The sequence below is a fragment of the Amia ocellicauda genome, chromosome 8, assembly GCF_036373705.1.
Source record: "Amia ocellicauda isolate fAmiCal2 chromosome 8, fAmiCal2.hap1, whole genome shotgun sequence".
Classification (NCBI taxonomy): domain Eukaryota; kingdom Metazoa; phylum Chordata; class Actinopteri; order Amiiformes; family Amiidae; genus Amia; species Amia ocellicauda.
The window spans coordinates 40,887,806-40,903,923 of NC_089857.1; the positions used below are offsets into that span (position 1 = coordinate 40,887,806).

The following is a 16,118-nucleotide window of genomic DNA, read 5'->3' on the forward strand; positions in this document are numbered from 1 at the left end:
TTTGGCGTAAACAGAATGAGAACATGGATCCATCATGCCTTGTTACCACTGTGCAGGCTGGTGGTGGTGGTGTAATGGTGTGGGGGATGTTTTCTTGGCACACTTTAGGCCCCTTAGTGCCGATTGGGCATCGTTTAAATGCCACGGCCTACCTGAGCATTGTTTCTGACCATGTCCATCCCTTTATGACCACCATGTACCCATCCTCTGATGGCTACTTCCAGCAGGATAATGCACCATGTCACAAAGGTCCAATCATTTCAAATTGGTTTCTTGAACATGACAATGAGTTCACTGTACTAAACTGGCCCCCACAGTCACCAGATCTCAACCCAATAGAGCATCTTTGGGATGTGGTGGAACGGGAGCTTCGTGCCCTGGATGTGCATCCCACAAATCTCCATCAACTGCAAGATGCTATCCTATCAATATGGGCCAACATTTCTAAAGAATGCTTTCAGCACCTTGTTGAATCAATGCCACGTAGAATTAAGGCAGTTCTGAAGGCGAAAGGGGGTCAAACACAGTATTAGTATGGTGTTCCTAATAATCCTTTAGGTGAGTGCATTGTAAATTCAATTGATAACATGCCATCTTCATTTGCAAAATAAGTCATGTAAAGAATACAGTACACAAAATCACATAGATGTTCAGAGAGGTAGTGAATGCTTCCAGAAATCACAACCAAAATACAAAGATACATAATTCATAATTCAAAAGGGAACCCCATGCAAAATCTGTTCACTTTGTTCCATCAAACACATTTGTTGAAGATATTTTTATATTTAAATTGTGGACAGTCAGTGAAATGGATTTGTAGTTTCAACATCTAAAGTAACCCCCTGCCCTGTGATGTATGAGTCCCAGAAAAGTCTATGATGTTTAAAAGCTTAAGTCCATTTACACACACAGTAACAGGAATGTTTTATTATCTATCAATGTGTCTGAATGCAGTTTACGCTCGATGTGGGAAAGAAATGAATTTACATAAATTACCTTAAGAAAATACTGTAAGAATCAATAGAGGGTCCACATGCTTTTTTATTTCTCAATTTGTAATAATTTAGTTTTACTACACCATGACCATTTTCTCCCCTTCCATTTCAATGTTTGAGTCACGCTGACAGACACAAAGATTAATGTCTGTTGCCATTGCAGAGAAAAATAGCTTAGACATTGGTTTTGTTTGCCACGTACTGCCAATAAATCCTTAATTATCCTTTCATTACACATATTTTATTCATAATTATAAATCAGTCCGGTGTAATATTTAAAAAAATGAAACCATTACTTTCTATTACAAGGGTATATTATGCTGGAAAAACCTCAGGAAGATTTTTAGCATCAGCCTGGAAATACCACACATCTATTACTCGGTGTGAAGAGGTCAACGTGGAAGTGACAATGCCAGTGTACATCCTTTATAATTCCTGATGTAAACAAGAGAAAATGAGGCAGCTGCAGACGAGGCCAGTTGCCCGGTGACAGGTGGGCCGTATCTCATCAGGTCGAATGAAATGCATGTTTTGTTGCTGTTGTTGTGATTGTTGTCATTCTGTTTTAAGCAGTGTTTGCATTTGTGTCTTATATAGATGATGAAAATGTATGAAAGATTAATTTGTATCCCAAAGGAAATAAAAACCAGGACATGGAGAAGGGAGAGAATGCAGATTGACATAAAGATAGAAATAATTGTAATTTTAAAATATATAAAGACCACAGCCTTTACACTGGCCACCCGAATATCCTACTTCGGTTACAGGTTGTATAGACCTGATGGCCCTTGATTACAGTTAATGGGTCATTTCTGTGTCTCAGCATTGCTGTTCTGTATCTTGAGAAGCCGGGCTATTGAGTAAACAAGGTTTAAAAGAAATAAAATCTGAGTAACACAATCGAGTACATCGGTTGCTTGTTCACTGTGGAAAACAAATTGATTTGTGAAGCAGACCGGCCTGTTTATTGCCTGCGGTGGGCACAGCGATCGGAGCAGGACCCACCCCTTTATCCTCTCGTTTCACGCCAAAAGACCATGGTCGTCAAACACAGAACGTCAGCCATTTATTGTTGAAGTTATTTATTAAAGTTTTTAACCTACCTGTATTTAAATGGCATTACAATTTTTGTTTAAATCTGTGTTAGATGCCTGGTAGTCTTGAAGACTCTACCTTGCCACTCCTATTCTACTTTGCAATTCTTGTGGATTAGATTTACAGGGCCCGAGTTTAAGGGCATGAAGGGCAAGTCAATACTGCCTTCAGAGAGCTTGAAAATTCAGGGACATGCAGGGAGTTAGGAGAAACAAAAGCCCGACCCAAGGGCACCAAGAGGACTCCACATTTACTCACTGCACAACGAAGAAGCCTAAGACTTTGACATTATAATTTAATTAAAGACGTACAGAATGTTCTGGTGGAATTTACAAACCAATTATGAGAAATAAATCCTGAAATAAAATTGTTTGTCACTTTTCTAGTGTAAAAATATGGTGTAGAAAATCTAATTTAAAAACAATACACTTGTCAAGTAACTTGTCATTGTTAACGAATACGAACAGTGGAACGGGTGGGCAGAGATAGACTTTTGCTGCAAGATTGTTTTAATATCTGAAGAGGCATTTCAGCAATTTTATTGTATTATGTTTGTATTATTTATTGTTTCATTTAATGGTATGAATATTGATTATTGATTTTCATGTCTTCACAGTCAGACTCCAACAGAAGCCTATACTGGTCCTGTTCTTTTTCAAATTCACATTTACAGTTAAATTAAAATACAGTGAGGGAAAAAAGTATTTGATCCCCTGCTGATTTTGTACGTTTGCCCACTGACAAAGAAATGATCAGTCTATAATTTTAATGGTAGGTGTATTTTAACAGTGAGAGACAGAATAACAACAACAAAATCCAGAAAAATGCATTTCAAAAAAGTTATAAATTGATTTGCATGTTAATGAGGGAAATAAGTATTTGATCCCCTATCAATCAGCAAGATTTCTGGCTCCCAGGTGTCTTTTATACAGGTAACGAGCTGAGATTAGGAGCACTCTCTTAAAGGGACTCTCCTAATCTCAGCTCGTTACCTGTATAAAAGACACCTGTCCACAGAAGCAATCAATCAATCAGATTCCAAACTCTCCACCATGGCCAAGACCAAAGAGCTGTCCAAGGATGTCAGGGACAAGATTGTAGACCTACACAAGGCTGGAATGGGCTACAAGACCATCGCCAAGCAGCTTGGTGAGAAGGTGACAACAGTTGGTGCGATTATTCGCAAATGGAAGAAACACAAAATAACTGTCAGTCTCCCTCGGTCTGGGGCTCCATGCAAGATCTCACCTCGTGGAGTTTCAATGATCATGAGAACGGTGAGGAATCAGCCCAGAACTACACGGGAGGATCTTGTTAATGATCTCAAGGCAGCTGGGACCATAGTCACCAAGAAAACAATTGGTAACACACTACGCCGTGAAGGACTGAAATCCTGCAGCGCCCGCAAGATCCCCCTGCTCAAGAAAGCACATGTACAGGCCCGTCTGAAGTTTGCCAATGAACATCTGAATGATTCAGAGGAGAACTGGGCATCAACTCAGCTCGCCGTGTTTGGAGGAGGAGGAATGACCCCAAGAACACCATCCCCACCGTCAAATAAGGAGGTGGAAACATTATGCTTTGGGGGTGTTTTTCTGCTAAGGGGACAGGACAACTGCACCGCATCAAAGGGACGATGGACGGGGCCATGTACCATCAAATCTTGGGTGAGAACCTCCTTCCCTCAGCCAGGGCATTGAAAATGGGTCGTGGATGGGTATTCCAGCATGACAATGACCCAAAACACACAGCCAAGGCAACAAAGGAGTGGCTCAAGAAGAAGCACATTAAGGCCCTGGAGTGGCCTAGCCAGTCTCCAGACCTTAATCCCATAGAAAATCTGTGGAGGGAGCTGAAGGTTCGAGTTGCCAGACGTCAGCCTCGAAACCTTAATGACTTGGAGAGGATCTGCAAAGAGGAGTGGGACAAAATCCCTCCTGAGATGTGTGCAAACCTGGTGGCCAACTACAAGAAACGTCTGACCTCTGTGATCGCCAACAAGGGTTTTGCCACCAAGTACTAAGTCGAAGGGGTCCAATACTTATTTCCCTCATTAACATGCAAATCAATGTATAACTTTTTTGAAATGTGTTTTTCTGGATTTTTTTGTTGTTACTCTGTCTCTCACTGTTAAAATACACCTACCATTAAAATTATAGACTGATCATTTCTTTGTCAGTGGGCAAACGTACAAAATCAGCAGGGGATCAAATACTTTTTTCCCTCACTGTATATCATAACAACCAATATTTCGTCTCCATTTTATTTCTCATATCTCCCACTTATTGACAATAAAAGTGACTTTGTAGAGAAATATTAATGTACATGGCGGCCTATGGCCATTTTATTAGTATTGAGCAGATGGGTTTCACTGTGGGTCCCCTAGAGATACAAAATACAATATAACTTCAGCCCAAATTACAGCTTCATATTGTCTCATAAGTTCACCTGACTGTTCTGAATAAATGTGTCAGAACAGCATGATAGCATATGAAAAATATAAAACTAAAATTAAAAATACAGACACAACCGCATATGTACTAGATTCTGAGATTCAAATCATAATAAAACACTTATGCCAGTTTACTATTTTGCCAGCCTTTGTTCTCACACTCAAGTGGGGAGTATTTTTTGTACATTTCGATTTGTATTGACATAAAATAATAATAATAAAAGTCTTGCTGTTTCAAGTGAAAATGTTACAATTCAAAACAGACTACATAACAGCAAGACCTTGCTTCAGTGATGTGTTCGGTGTACAGAAATGACTTAAATACTACTTTCCAATTGTGTCGTTCCACTATTTGAGCTATGCCTTCAGACAATAATTACTGTTTGTATTTGTTCACCTGCAACAATGCCTCACATCTCCCTATTGTGACTGTTCTGCGTTTCCCAGAAATCCATCAACCTTTCAGAGAATTGCAAGAAAAACAGCATGAACTCCCACAAAATGAGCTCATCAATTGGAAGAAGGCTCCAATCATACTGAATACAGGTACTGTTTACTCCTGCACTGTACAGGAGGCTAGAAGGACATTCACTCAGGTAGCCGAGGTACAAATGGCTTCACTTTCCCCGTTTTCAATCGCAATCATGCATACCATTATAGCTGTGGATGGCTTCTAAAACACAAGGCAAGGTTAAATCAAAGGAAAGATGCTCTCCACACTTGCCATCAGCAGTTTTACTTAACTTGAACATTCAGAACACACTACGAGCCCCTCATTGCCTCTTCACTGTGCACACCAGCGGCAGTAGATCAATGCTTTCTCGGGATATTGGATTGTTCTGTGTTGTAACCGAGCAACATTTAAATGCGCCACACCGCATGCAAACAGCCACATCACAGGTGATTGCACTGGACTTCACCTCTCGGCATGGGTTTGCTTCAGCGCCGTGAGATCCAAAGACTTTTTACCAGTTGTGTCAGGTGGTAGGATCTCAGTGTAATATCTATTTGTTTCTCTGTCTTGAACTTTGTCAATTTTCCATTAGTTAATGGTTTCAATAATTCATTTATTGTCGAGTGGTTAGTATCCCTCTGGTTTACTAGCAACCTGTTACCAATTTCCCTTCTAAAGCTTCAGGGCTACATTGTGTGCGAAGGTCTTTCGGTATGTTTTTGATTCAAGCATTCAATTATGCCACATACATGCTACCGTGAGAATGCTTAGTCAGAATACTAAAAATCAATCCTCGCAATTGTGGGTATATCCTGCATAAGATAAGTCATATTTTAAACATGAGTGTGCTGTAATTTGTAAAGTGCTTGTTATTCAGAATACTAAAAGCCTAGTTTGCCATATTCAGTAAGGGTATTAGTAGATTTACGGTTTAATTCCCCAAAACGCAGAGGAGTGTCTGCTCATGTAGTAATTGGATCATTTAGAAGTAATTACACTTTTTTAATTTCCTCTTCATTTATGAATAAAACACGTCACCATTTTCAAATGAGGAATAAATCATAATTATTCATGGCTGGGAATGGTTTTAATGAAAAACTTCCCTACTTACCAAACACTGTGCACACAGTGAAATGTCAACGCATCATTTAGGAGTAGTTTGAGCAAATGTGTAATTTCCCAAAGCTGAAAGAGTGTCTTTGTTTTCGTGCCTGATAATCCGAGTTACAGGGGTTATTGTAAAGTTTAGTATGTTTCACTGTTTAAGCCTAAATATTAGCCTATTTGATCAAGGGTGCGCAGATCAGAACTTTTCACAAATGTTAGCGTACTATTGGCGTTTTTTCAAGCAACAGGACTTGATGTTGTTTAATCTACTTTGTGTGACTTGGTGAGTTCAGCACTGGCATAAACAGATCGATTGTGACGAAACCGAAGTCACCCCCAACATCCCTGTTTGTTGAACCCATTTTGTATGTAAACCATTTCAGGATTCAGACTTTGACAATCCCAGTTTCCAGACACTTAATTTTATCAACCTGCACAAAGCTAGGTGGAGATTGTCATGGTAAGATACTCTCTCACACAGAGATTCTTTCTGATTGATATCTGTATGACAAGTAGTTAAGAGTTTATAATGTGGGGTTCCATGCTCATTGTTTTAAAACTTCTAGGACTCCTTAAAAATAAAACTTGTCATGTGTGGTACCAGCCATTTTCAGTAGCTATCCACCGATCATATCTATACTACAAGAAAACCTTTGCATTTCTAATGAATCTGGATGGTCTAAATGAACAGTCCAGGTGTAATTTGTAGTATCACTATAAAGGGATGGGTTCAAGGTCTTGTGGCCCAAGGTAAATCTTGAAATCTCCACAATCAGACAGGACTTGAACAGACCAAAGGTTAAAGGGATCACTTTGTTTGTTAAAAAAATAAATCAACTAAATTTCAATCACAATTTCCTAGAGGAAAATCCATATTTCATTCTCAAAATAATTTTAAATATTTACTGGAGAAAAACACACAGACCAATGCAAGACTCTTCACAACAGAAGACCCAAATACATATACAAATATGACTGGCCCGTAATTAAATTTCTTATTTGTGTATTCAGACCCTTATCTGATATTGAGGGCTTATTAAAGATGACTTTGATTTTGTAAACTGCTCATTTAAGGACCCCCCGGAGGAGCGGGACCAATTAGATTTGTATCTATTAATCTTTTCCCCTTTTAATGAGATGAAAAGTCCAGACGCCCACTTATTCCCTTGTCGGAGGGCGATTTCAATTCCACACGAAGAATTCCTACCTGATCCCCTACAGCTGAGACCCGAACAGCGCTCTGTGCTCTGTGGGCCTCCTCCAATACTCCCCGCCTGATTGTACATTCATGATAAGATGATGACTTCCAGAAAGTATTCAATTATTGAAATTGGAAAATTAATCAAAGTCAGGGTATAATCCCATGTTGGGAAAATCAAATCTAATACAATTTTCTGCTGACACTCCCCCACCCCCCCCAATCAAAATAAAAACGCTTCCTTCACAAGCTGAATCAGTACTACAGGCATTCATAAAGGAAGAAAACAAATGTTCTATTGAACGGGGCTACGATCACATCAAGATAAAGTATTGTTCTGACAGGAGATAGGGAAGTTGTAGCCAGAATTATGGGCCCGAATATTTCACCCTCTGACAGCCGAGCGACGCGGCTCCGTGGTATTTGCAGGTAACGGTGGCCTTCAGCCTGGCAGCTGTTCAGCACATGAACAAAGTCACTCTCCTGCAGGATGCTGGTACACTGAAGAACCGAATCATTAGATTAGAACCCAATGTACTTCAACCCTGCACTGGACCGACCACTGGGCCGAGCCTGATCTTACACAAGACATACACACCATAAGTGTGGTCAGTAACCCCCTTCACCTCTTTTAACTGCAAAAACACCATGTCACGCACCTGTCCAGCCGGTGAAATTACACACACCCGTCATGCGTTAAGCAAGCACATCAAACACAGCGCAACCGACATTCAATGCAAATTACCAGCAGGGAAAAGCATGGAGGGTGAATTGGTAATAAACATTAGGAGATGAAGGGAGAGAAGAGAAAGAAATGGACTGATCACACAGAAAAAGGCCTACCCCCCTTGGAAACCGAACCAGGAATGGACAGTGACTATGAGTGACTATTTTGGACTATCCCCGGACCAGGAGTGAGCCGTAGAGCACTACAATAAACATGCCACAGAAACCATTATAAAGGGTGGCAGCAGATCTTGACACTATTACAGACCTTGTGGCTATCATTTAAACACTTAAAATATCTATAATTGAAGATTTAATAATGTAGTTGTCTGCCTTGGAAAACAAAAAGCGATATAAAATACAGGGCATGAAAGTACGGTTACTGGAATTGTTTTATTTGATTCTGTTAATATAATAACTAACCACCTGCCAACAACAGCAAAGTGATGTCCACAATGTAATACTGCGTTGTGTAACTTTAATTTGCAGTGAGTCATCCGTTCCTCGGACTCATCAGCGCTACAGCAGACACCCTTTGTATTCATATGCAGTATACTTAATTGAAGTTCTGGTTTAGCTGTATTAAAGACATAAATTCATAATTGAATCTATTATACCCACGAGCGAAAAACAAAATCACTGTCTTGGTTTTGCATTTCTTCTGAAGGATCTTGTTAATTCTTTATTTTGCTGAAAATACATTACAAATTACTCAATCCAATCTTTCTGCTGACATACAGTGCTCCATCCTGCTGTAAACATGAGTTATTAGCATTATAAAATAAATCTGTAGTACTTTTATAGGGGGAAGCGATGTGCGAGCCAGATTGTGCTCAACCAACACCTTGGCCTAGACCAATGACCATGCCCATCCGTACAGAGCTGGCAGGACTAAACAATATTTAGGCAGAAAATCTAACGATGATGAGAAGACTTTCACCCAGAACATCAACTATGCAACTCGTTAACTGAAATGGATTTAAATGGTAAATACACATTACAAGATCAATTGTTTACACACGTTAAATGCTCACTATTGCTTTACACCGTCCAGAGCATCTCAACAGAAAAGGGGTTTGAAGGCTATTGTCTGCAGTCATCACACATAAACGGAGCCGCATTGTTCAGTGTGTCTCTCCTATTATTTTCTGTTCAGAAACCACCAACAACAGCCTCCTAATGCTAACTTCCAACAATAGCATGGCTTTTCTCCTGTGATTGTTCGGCGTCCACATTTCCTACTATAAACGAAGCCCAGACTTCACATTTTATGGGTGACTCAGACACCGCCTGGCAAGACAACTGTTCGTCCGCTTCTCTGCGAGCAAGAGGATGTTGTTGCGTTTGTCTGCCCCGACCGCTGCAATCTGTGTGTAGAAAGGCCAGGGGGAGTGTGTTGAATAATAGAATGCTGTAATAATGCACTGTGGACGGGGAAGTGGGGATTGCAAAGTGTGCTCGTTACCTGGGTGTTGCAAAGACATCTCAGCCGACGTTAAACGGACCTCAGCAATTTAGTTCTGAGCGAAGATTTGAGCAAGGTTTCTACACATGCTGTTCCTCCCATCGATGAATAGGACAGACTACATGCTTTGAACAGCTCATTACAACACAGACCAGGGATAATCATTTCCAGATTTAAAATCACCAACACCTCCCCCTACATACTAAACATAGAACATGTCATACGCTTGACCTTCACCTTGGCTTCTTATACTGTTTTTCATAAGCCTGGATCAGTTCGTGTCACTGTTTTCCTTATTGAAAGTTTAAGATTTAAATTCAGACGTACATGTCAATAAAGTAACACAGGCCAGTTTTTGTGTTTGTGTGATTTTTGGTTTTGTTTTGTTGCTCCGTGATGTTGTATGTTGTTTTCCGAAGCTTCGTTCTCCATTATCCCAAACCATCAAATCAGCAGCCAATGCCTTCCACACCATTCACTATTAATTTCACACCAACAAGGTGCAAATATAAAACACTACACACTCCATGACCGAAGCAAGAGAAAAAAGGAAATGTAGGCAATGTCTTAAAATAAAAATACATTGTGAAAATGATTCTTAAAAGCCAGTTCAATACTACTTAACATGAATTATAGTTATTGTTACACTGGATGAAGCCAGATTTAAATATCTGATAAAGGGATATGAAGTGCATTACAGGGCTTCTATAACATTGTAGATCCTACTCACACTGCCCCCCCTGCTCTCCACAGAACAGGCATGCTTTCTCATCTTGTGTGCTCGATGTCCTGGTGTGGTGATTGTCTTGACGTGCCGTCACTTTAAACACCTGGTAAAGGAAAAAGGAGAGGAATCAAAACAGAGAAGGATCATGTCTGCGCTTTACTTACAAAGTAATTATTACATGATAATAATTATAATAATAGATGAGTTATTGATGTTTAATACATACAGGTCATCATAAAACCTACACTAAATACAGTTTCAGCAATGTTGCAATAAAACTTGCAGCAAATAAGGAGGTGATGCAAAAGCACTTTCGTTCTTTCCGTGAGAGAGCTGAAAACACAACTTAACCATCTAACAATAAATCGAACCGCAATACAGATTTGTACCCTAAGACAGAGAGCACAGCCAATCTTAATTTAAACATATTTTGTCCACTGTACAGCAAGCCACTAAACTGTTAAAATGTTTTAAAAATGTCCTCCTACAACAGGTTCCTGCCCTGCAGAAAAGTCAGATTAAATCACAGACACAATGTGGTCACATCTTTCCAAATTCAGCATTCAATTATTCTGCAATAGATTGATAACATCAACAGGATTTATTGCTTCAGTAATTCCCGTAACAGATGATATGAAAACCGGATATGCAGGAATGAAGAGCATGTGGCAACAAGGAGAATTGTGATCTGTTGCCAAGTTGTTTATTGAGCCCTTTGGACTATGTCTTGGTATCCCATGTCAGGCGTATTGGCACCGAGAGCTGCTGTACAGAAGTTATTACATTAAAACAAATAGCCTGCTTCAAATTTCACTACAGGATTTGATGTTAATGAGTTCTTCTGATTTACTGCAGACATTGATGGGTCTTCTGGATTTTTAGTCTGAGCCACAGAAGGATCATTAACACTTTGGTTTAAAGGATGAGGTTGTTTGATCACTGAATTAATGTGGGTGAAAAACTGCTAAAAACTTTGTATCTACTACATTCTCTTTGTACACTTTTTGTGCATCCTACAAGACACTTTTGAAAGAATCAAAATTATGTGTTATGAAAACATTTCTTTACCTTCCACTCCCATCAAAAGCAGCTTTCAGAACAGAAATGGCATATCTTTTAAATTAAACACTTTCCCTTCAAGTTCCTTCAAATATACATTTCGAGACGTGGCTACTCATTTCAACAACCCTCCACTTTGAGGAAGACAAATACCCATAATAATGGCCAAGTTACACTGATTTAAACACCTGATACTAGGAAACACATGATATTAGGAAAGTCACATGGGAAACTTGACACTTTCTGACAACTCTTTCCAGTTTTCCAAATTAGGACTGCGATCAAAACAACAGGACAGAGATAACAACAGAGATGACTAGATACAAAATTTGGCCAGCATCTTAAATTCTGAGCATTCGTTGCCTTCAAGAGTTTGTCTTTCTCTTGGGACTGCAGACATTGGGAGGCCGTTGACACGTGCCTGGAAATTCAGCTAATTCCACCATATAATAAAACCCTCGCTAGAAGCCCCCCCCCCCGCCCTCCCTCACAAGGAACAGCTCAGAAAGACGAGGAGTCGCACGAGATCAAAGGGGCTTTCTGCTTTATTGAGGCTGTGGGCTACCTTTCTCTGAAGGCAGCATGAAAGCCAGTATCAGACAAGCTAACACTGGAGCTTTTGCGTTTCCAGCTGTTCAAGAAGTCTCTTCAGCCTTCCCTTTGGTGGACCGAGCATCGGCTTGGGGGATTCAGAGAAGAGAAAGTGATGAGAAAATCAGCGGAGGAGAAATAACTTGTTTGAAGGAGAGAGAGATCAAGATCTGACTGACTTTCTAACAAAAGGAGATGGGCTGGATCACTAGATGGAGATGAGCATAGTGTGGCTTCTGTGGATTTACTTTCCTCTTGTTGCCCCTCTTCCTCTCCTCGATCCCATTACCTGTGGAGATGAGCAATGGCCTCCTGGGAAGGAAGGAGAGAGTAAGGAGGAGGAGGTTTGGCCGTGATTGCATCAAGGAATGGATAATGAAAAGATGCATTGATTTATTTTAACAACCGATGCGCATAATTCAATAACACAATTATTATTTTTTAAGCGTGCTTTTTTTACATTCAGATATGAAACAGTTTGAGACCACTACTCGAGGCAAATCACTACCATAGATCTTTTCTAAATTATCTTTCTTTGATGATACACAGTTAGAGTCCACAATGGAGTGATAATGAAGGATCCCACCAGACAGAAAGCGAGGGCTACGCTAGTTCTCTCTCACAGTCCACCGGCAGCTTCAACGATTTCTGTTCGTTATCTCTGGAACACAGACCTACTCTTGCAGATATGATCATAGGCAATAGTTTTGTACAAAAAAATAATACAAATATTGTTCCTAAGGCGTTTTCTTTCTGATTTCCCTCACCCAGTTTCTGAAAAATATAATGATATTACCGAATAGAATCCTTTAAAAAACAAACAAAAGAGCACAACTTGCACCAGCCATTGTGCCTTCTGTAGAAGATACCTGCACTGAGGGGATAGCAGGCCAATTCAAAATATGGGAGGAAATGATTAGGGATAGCAAGATAGTAGGAAGATGGGGACCAACTCTTCACCCAGTCATTCAGCACTAATAGGCCTGAATGTCAATAGACCAGTGAGGCAATCCCCATCCTGCAGGTTACCAGAACACAACCCAGACTGCATGTTGGAGTTCAGTTGTTTTTATTTTAGTTTTTCCTTGATATCAGTGGTAAAACAATAGGCTCCACCACGAAACACACGCATTAATAGTTCATAGCATCCCTGAGCATTTCAGGGCATATGGAAAGGGGAGCGTTGTCCCATCAGCTCATACCACAGAGCCGTCAAGCTATTGTCCTCCCTACTGATGCATCACAGTACCATCTGCCCAAACAATTCACAAAGGCCACATGCACCCGATATGGAGCGCTTTTAAGTTTTGTTCTCTGACATGGCATTTACAGTGAAGGTGGCAGGATGTTTTGAGGACGGGCTGTCACGGCTGACCCTGCTAAGCATTCTTTCTATGCTTCAACTAACACTGATCAACTACATCAATTCATCTTTCTGTCCTTGGCAGCAGCTGTGTCTCTCAAATGTGTTTGATGAGTATAAAATAAATTAAGACTTTTAGTCAACTTGCTGGGAGACAAAAGAATCTCAGGGTTGGCCTGTCCTTGCAAGGTAACCTGAATGTAAACCCTTGGAACATCTCTGGGATGCTCTGGAATGAGGTTTTCCATTCCAGTAACGGCGTCCCAGAATAAATCCACCAGCTGGTCACTACAAGAGGCACAGGGCCGAGCTATCTGATTCAACTGTTTTCTCTTGCTCTGTTCTGTGCTTGATGTTGTGTTAATACAGCCCATGTGTATTTTCCTAAGTTGTGGCAAAGGCTGAAATAAAAACTGTGTGATATCCCAGAAGACTTCACCATGCAGTAATATTATTATTATTTATATATATATATGTGTATTTATTTCTAACAGTTTAGAATCAGTTTATTCAAAGCCAATATTCAAACACAAATATTCAAAGCCAATACTTTGGTGGTCTGCTTTTCTTGCCCTCACCTCCAAGCTGTCTGTTTCGCATTCACATTATAAATGCTGAGCCGAGCGTGATTGCTTCTGACGTGATCTTATTTGATGCAACTAACCTTGCAAGGTTTACACTTTGCTTGGGGCTAAAGAAATACAATCAAACCTTTCCCTTTGGTATTTCGATAGATTAAGTGACTAAGCAACATAATGAAAATAAATGACAGTGCTGTATTCATTTAACTGGAGTTTCAATCACGTCACTCGGAAATATTAAAAAAGTAACTCAGCAGGGTATTGAGCTGCCGAGATGAAATGATAGGCAGAGCTTGAATGACTCAGGCTATGAGTGAGAATATGCTCGTCAATAAGCACAAAACAAACTAATTTTACTGAACACTTAGAATGGCACTGTTCATTAAACTTTCAAAGTTAGCTCTGAGTTTATATGAGGTGTAACCACAGGTGTTTAAATGAAGAGACCATGTATCTGCTGGTTGCCTACATGCAAATGTTTCAAACCCTCAGCTCTGTTTATATCTGTGGGTTTCTTAAACATATGCAAGTGCTGCCCAGTCACATTCTGTCGGCATGTCAAACTCGAAAAAATGTCAAATAATAATTTTATGTTCAATACAAAATGATAAATCAACTCCCTCTCTATGAAGTGAATACAGTCCTTGCACTACTGTATATAGCATACATTATACCGGTATTCATTTTAACGAGGCCATTTCCAGTTTAATACAATTTCTGATGGTACAGACGGATACAGGCCTAGACTAAATCCTAATTCTAACCTACTCATCAATCACAAATTAAAAACTTGCACAGAATCACAGTTCGGTTTATAGAGTGAAACCACTTTGTAATACCTATGAAAGAAAACGCAATGTGGGTACAAGTTTGCAATTTGGCCAGGTCAAAGTGTTGATCAGTCACTGTCGGACCTGTGAGACCCCAGTGTCTGCTTGTTTCTCATTCCAACAGTGCTTGAAATTGAATCCTTTAAATGAACGAATGATTGTCTTATTTCAATCTTTTCAGCTCTGAAACAGGTTGAGATCATTCAGGCGTCCAGGGAGGCCACCAGGGCCAGGTTTGGGAACCGCTGGTCCAGGCCATAGTCCTGTTGCCTACTGAAGAGTTGAAAATCATCAAGAGAGAGACGCATGGTCAATCAGAAATCAGAAAGGAATTTATTACGAGCAGCTGCACGGAAGAGGTTCAAGAGACAATTTCACGAACAGTCTTCGAAAAGTTATTAAGAACAGGCACTCTTATGCAAACCAGACAGGAGAGAAAGATAACAGGGTCCACAAGCCTGTCCCGGGATGAGAGGAAGCTCGGTTACTGCCTGACAACTCGTTAGGAACAACCATATATTGTTGAACCAGGGTACAAATAAGGTATGTGTAATGTATTATATCACGGGGGCTTGCACAATGTATGAAGCCCAAATTGCTGCTGAAAAGTGGTTCTTATCATGATCTTCTGGGTCTCAGGGTTGAACTATAGCATTGTACCCTAGCTCAATAAAACAGTGACTTCCTTCACAAACACACAGGGATACACATGTAATTCTTCACCTGCCAAACCCTGGTGTCCCTCAAAAAGCCGCCCAGTCACCGATTGAGATCACAAAAGTGCGATTTTGCGCAGTGGGCTCTGTGTCTGGCTCTTGGCGGGAGACCCACGCAGACAGCTCATGATACAAGGGCCAGGAGAAGGAGGAGCAGCTGGGGGTTGATTTGCCCGTTACTCCACAGCGCAGGCAGGGCGGGTGGTGATTGCTTGGTCTTGTCTCAGTCCTTCAGGGTTTAAATAATTCAGAAACTCTCAGTGATCACGTGTGCTCGAGGTGTGGGACCTGCCAGGCACTCATCTATATTTTCTAGGTTGCTGAAGTAACTCACCTAAGTGTTAACCCTTGGATATCATGTTTTTAGTTGTCCTTCTGACGATTTAGTGATGCTTAAACTACATCTAAAGGATTAGGAAATCTTGCTCCTTCTAATTGGAGCCTGTTTATGGAAAATTAGGTACATACGCCCACATCGGCAGCACTGAAATATACTCTGCAGCATTATATGCCGTCAGGCTTGAATCACTGAGGACTGTCTTAAACTGGGTTTCCTCATCTATTGCACCATGATAGAGGGCAAGGGGTACCAAATCAAAGCTTCAACACACCTGTCAATCAGAAATGAATAGCACTGAGGGTGGTGTTGAAGTAGGAGGAAAATTGATCAGTCAAACAACCATGTTCATATTTGTGCTTTGTCTTTTGCAGGTGGAGGATGACAAATGCTGAAGACAAGTAGTAAATCACGTATCCCGT

At 40.4% G+C, this 16,118-nt stretch overlaps 1 protein-coding gene across 1 annotated transcript in view; it reads right to left on the reverse strand.

Annotated features, from left to right (window-relative positions):
* The window catches only part of pde4d (phosphodiesterase 4D, cAMP-specific), a 270,138-nt gene that overhangs the window by 232,256 nt on the left and 21,764 nt on the right, over positions 1-16,118 (reverse strand). The window contains exon 2 of the mRNA XM_066711415.1: positions 10,223-10,322. Within this exon, the coding sequence (XP_066567512.1) occupies positions 10,223-10,264 (42 nt within the window). The 5' untranslated portion in view covers positions 10,265-10,322. The remainder of the gene's footprint in view (positions 1-10,222; positions 10,323-16,118) is intronic.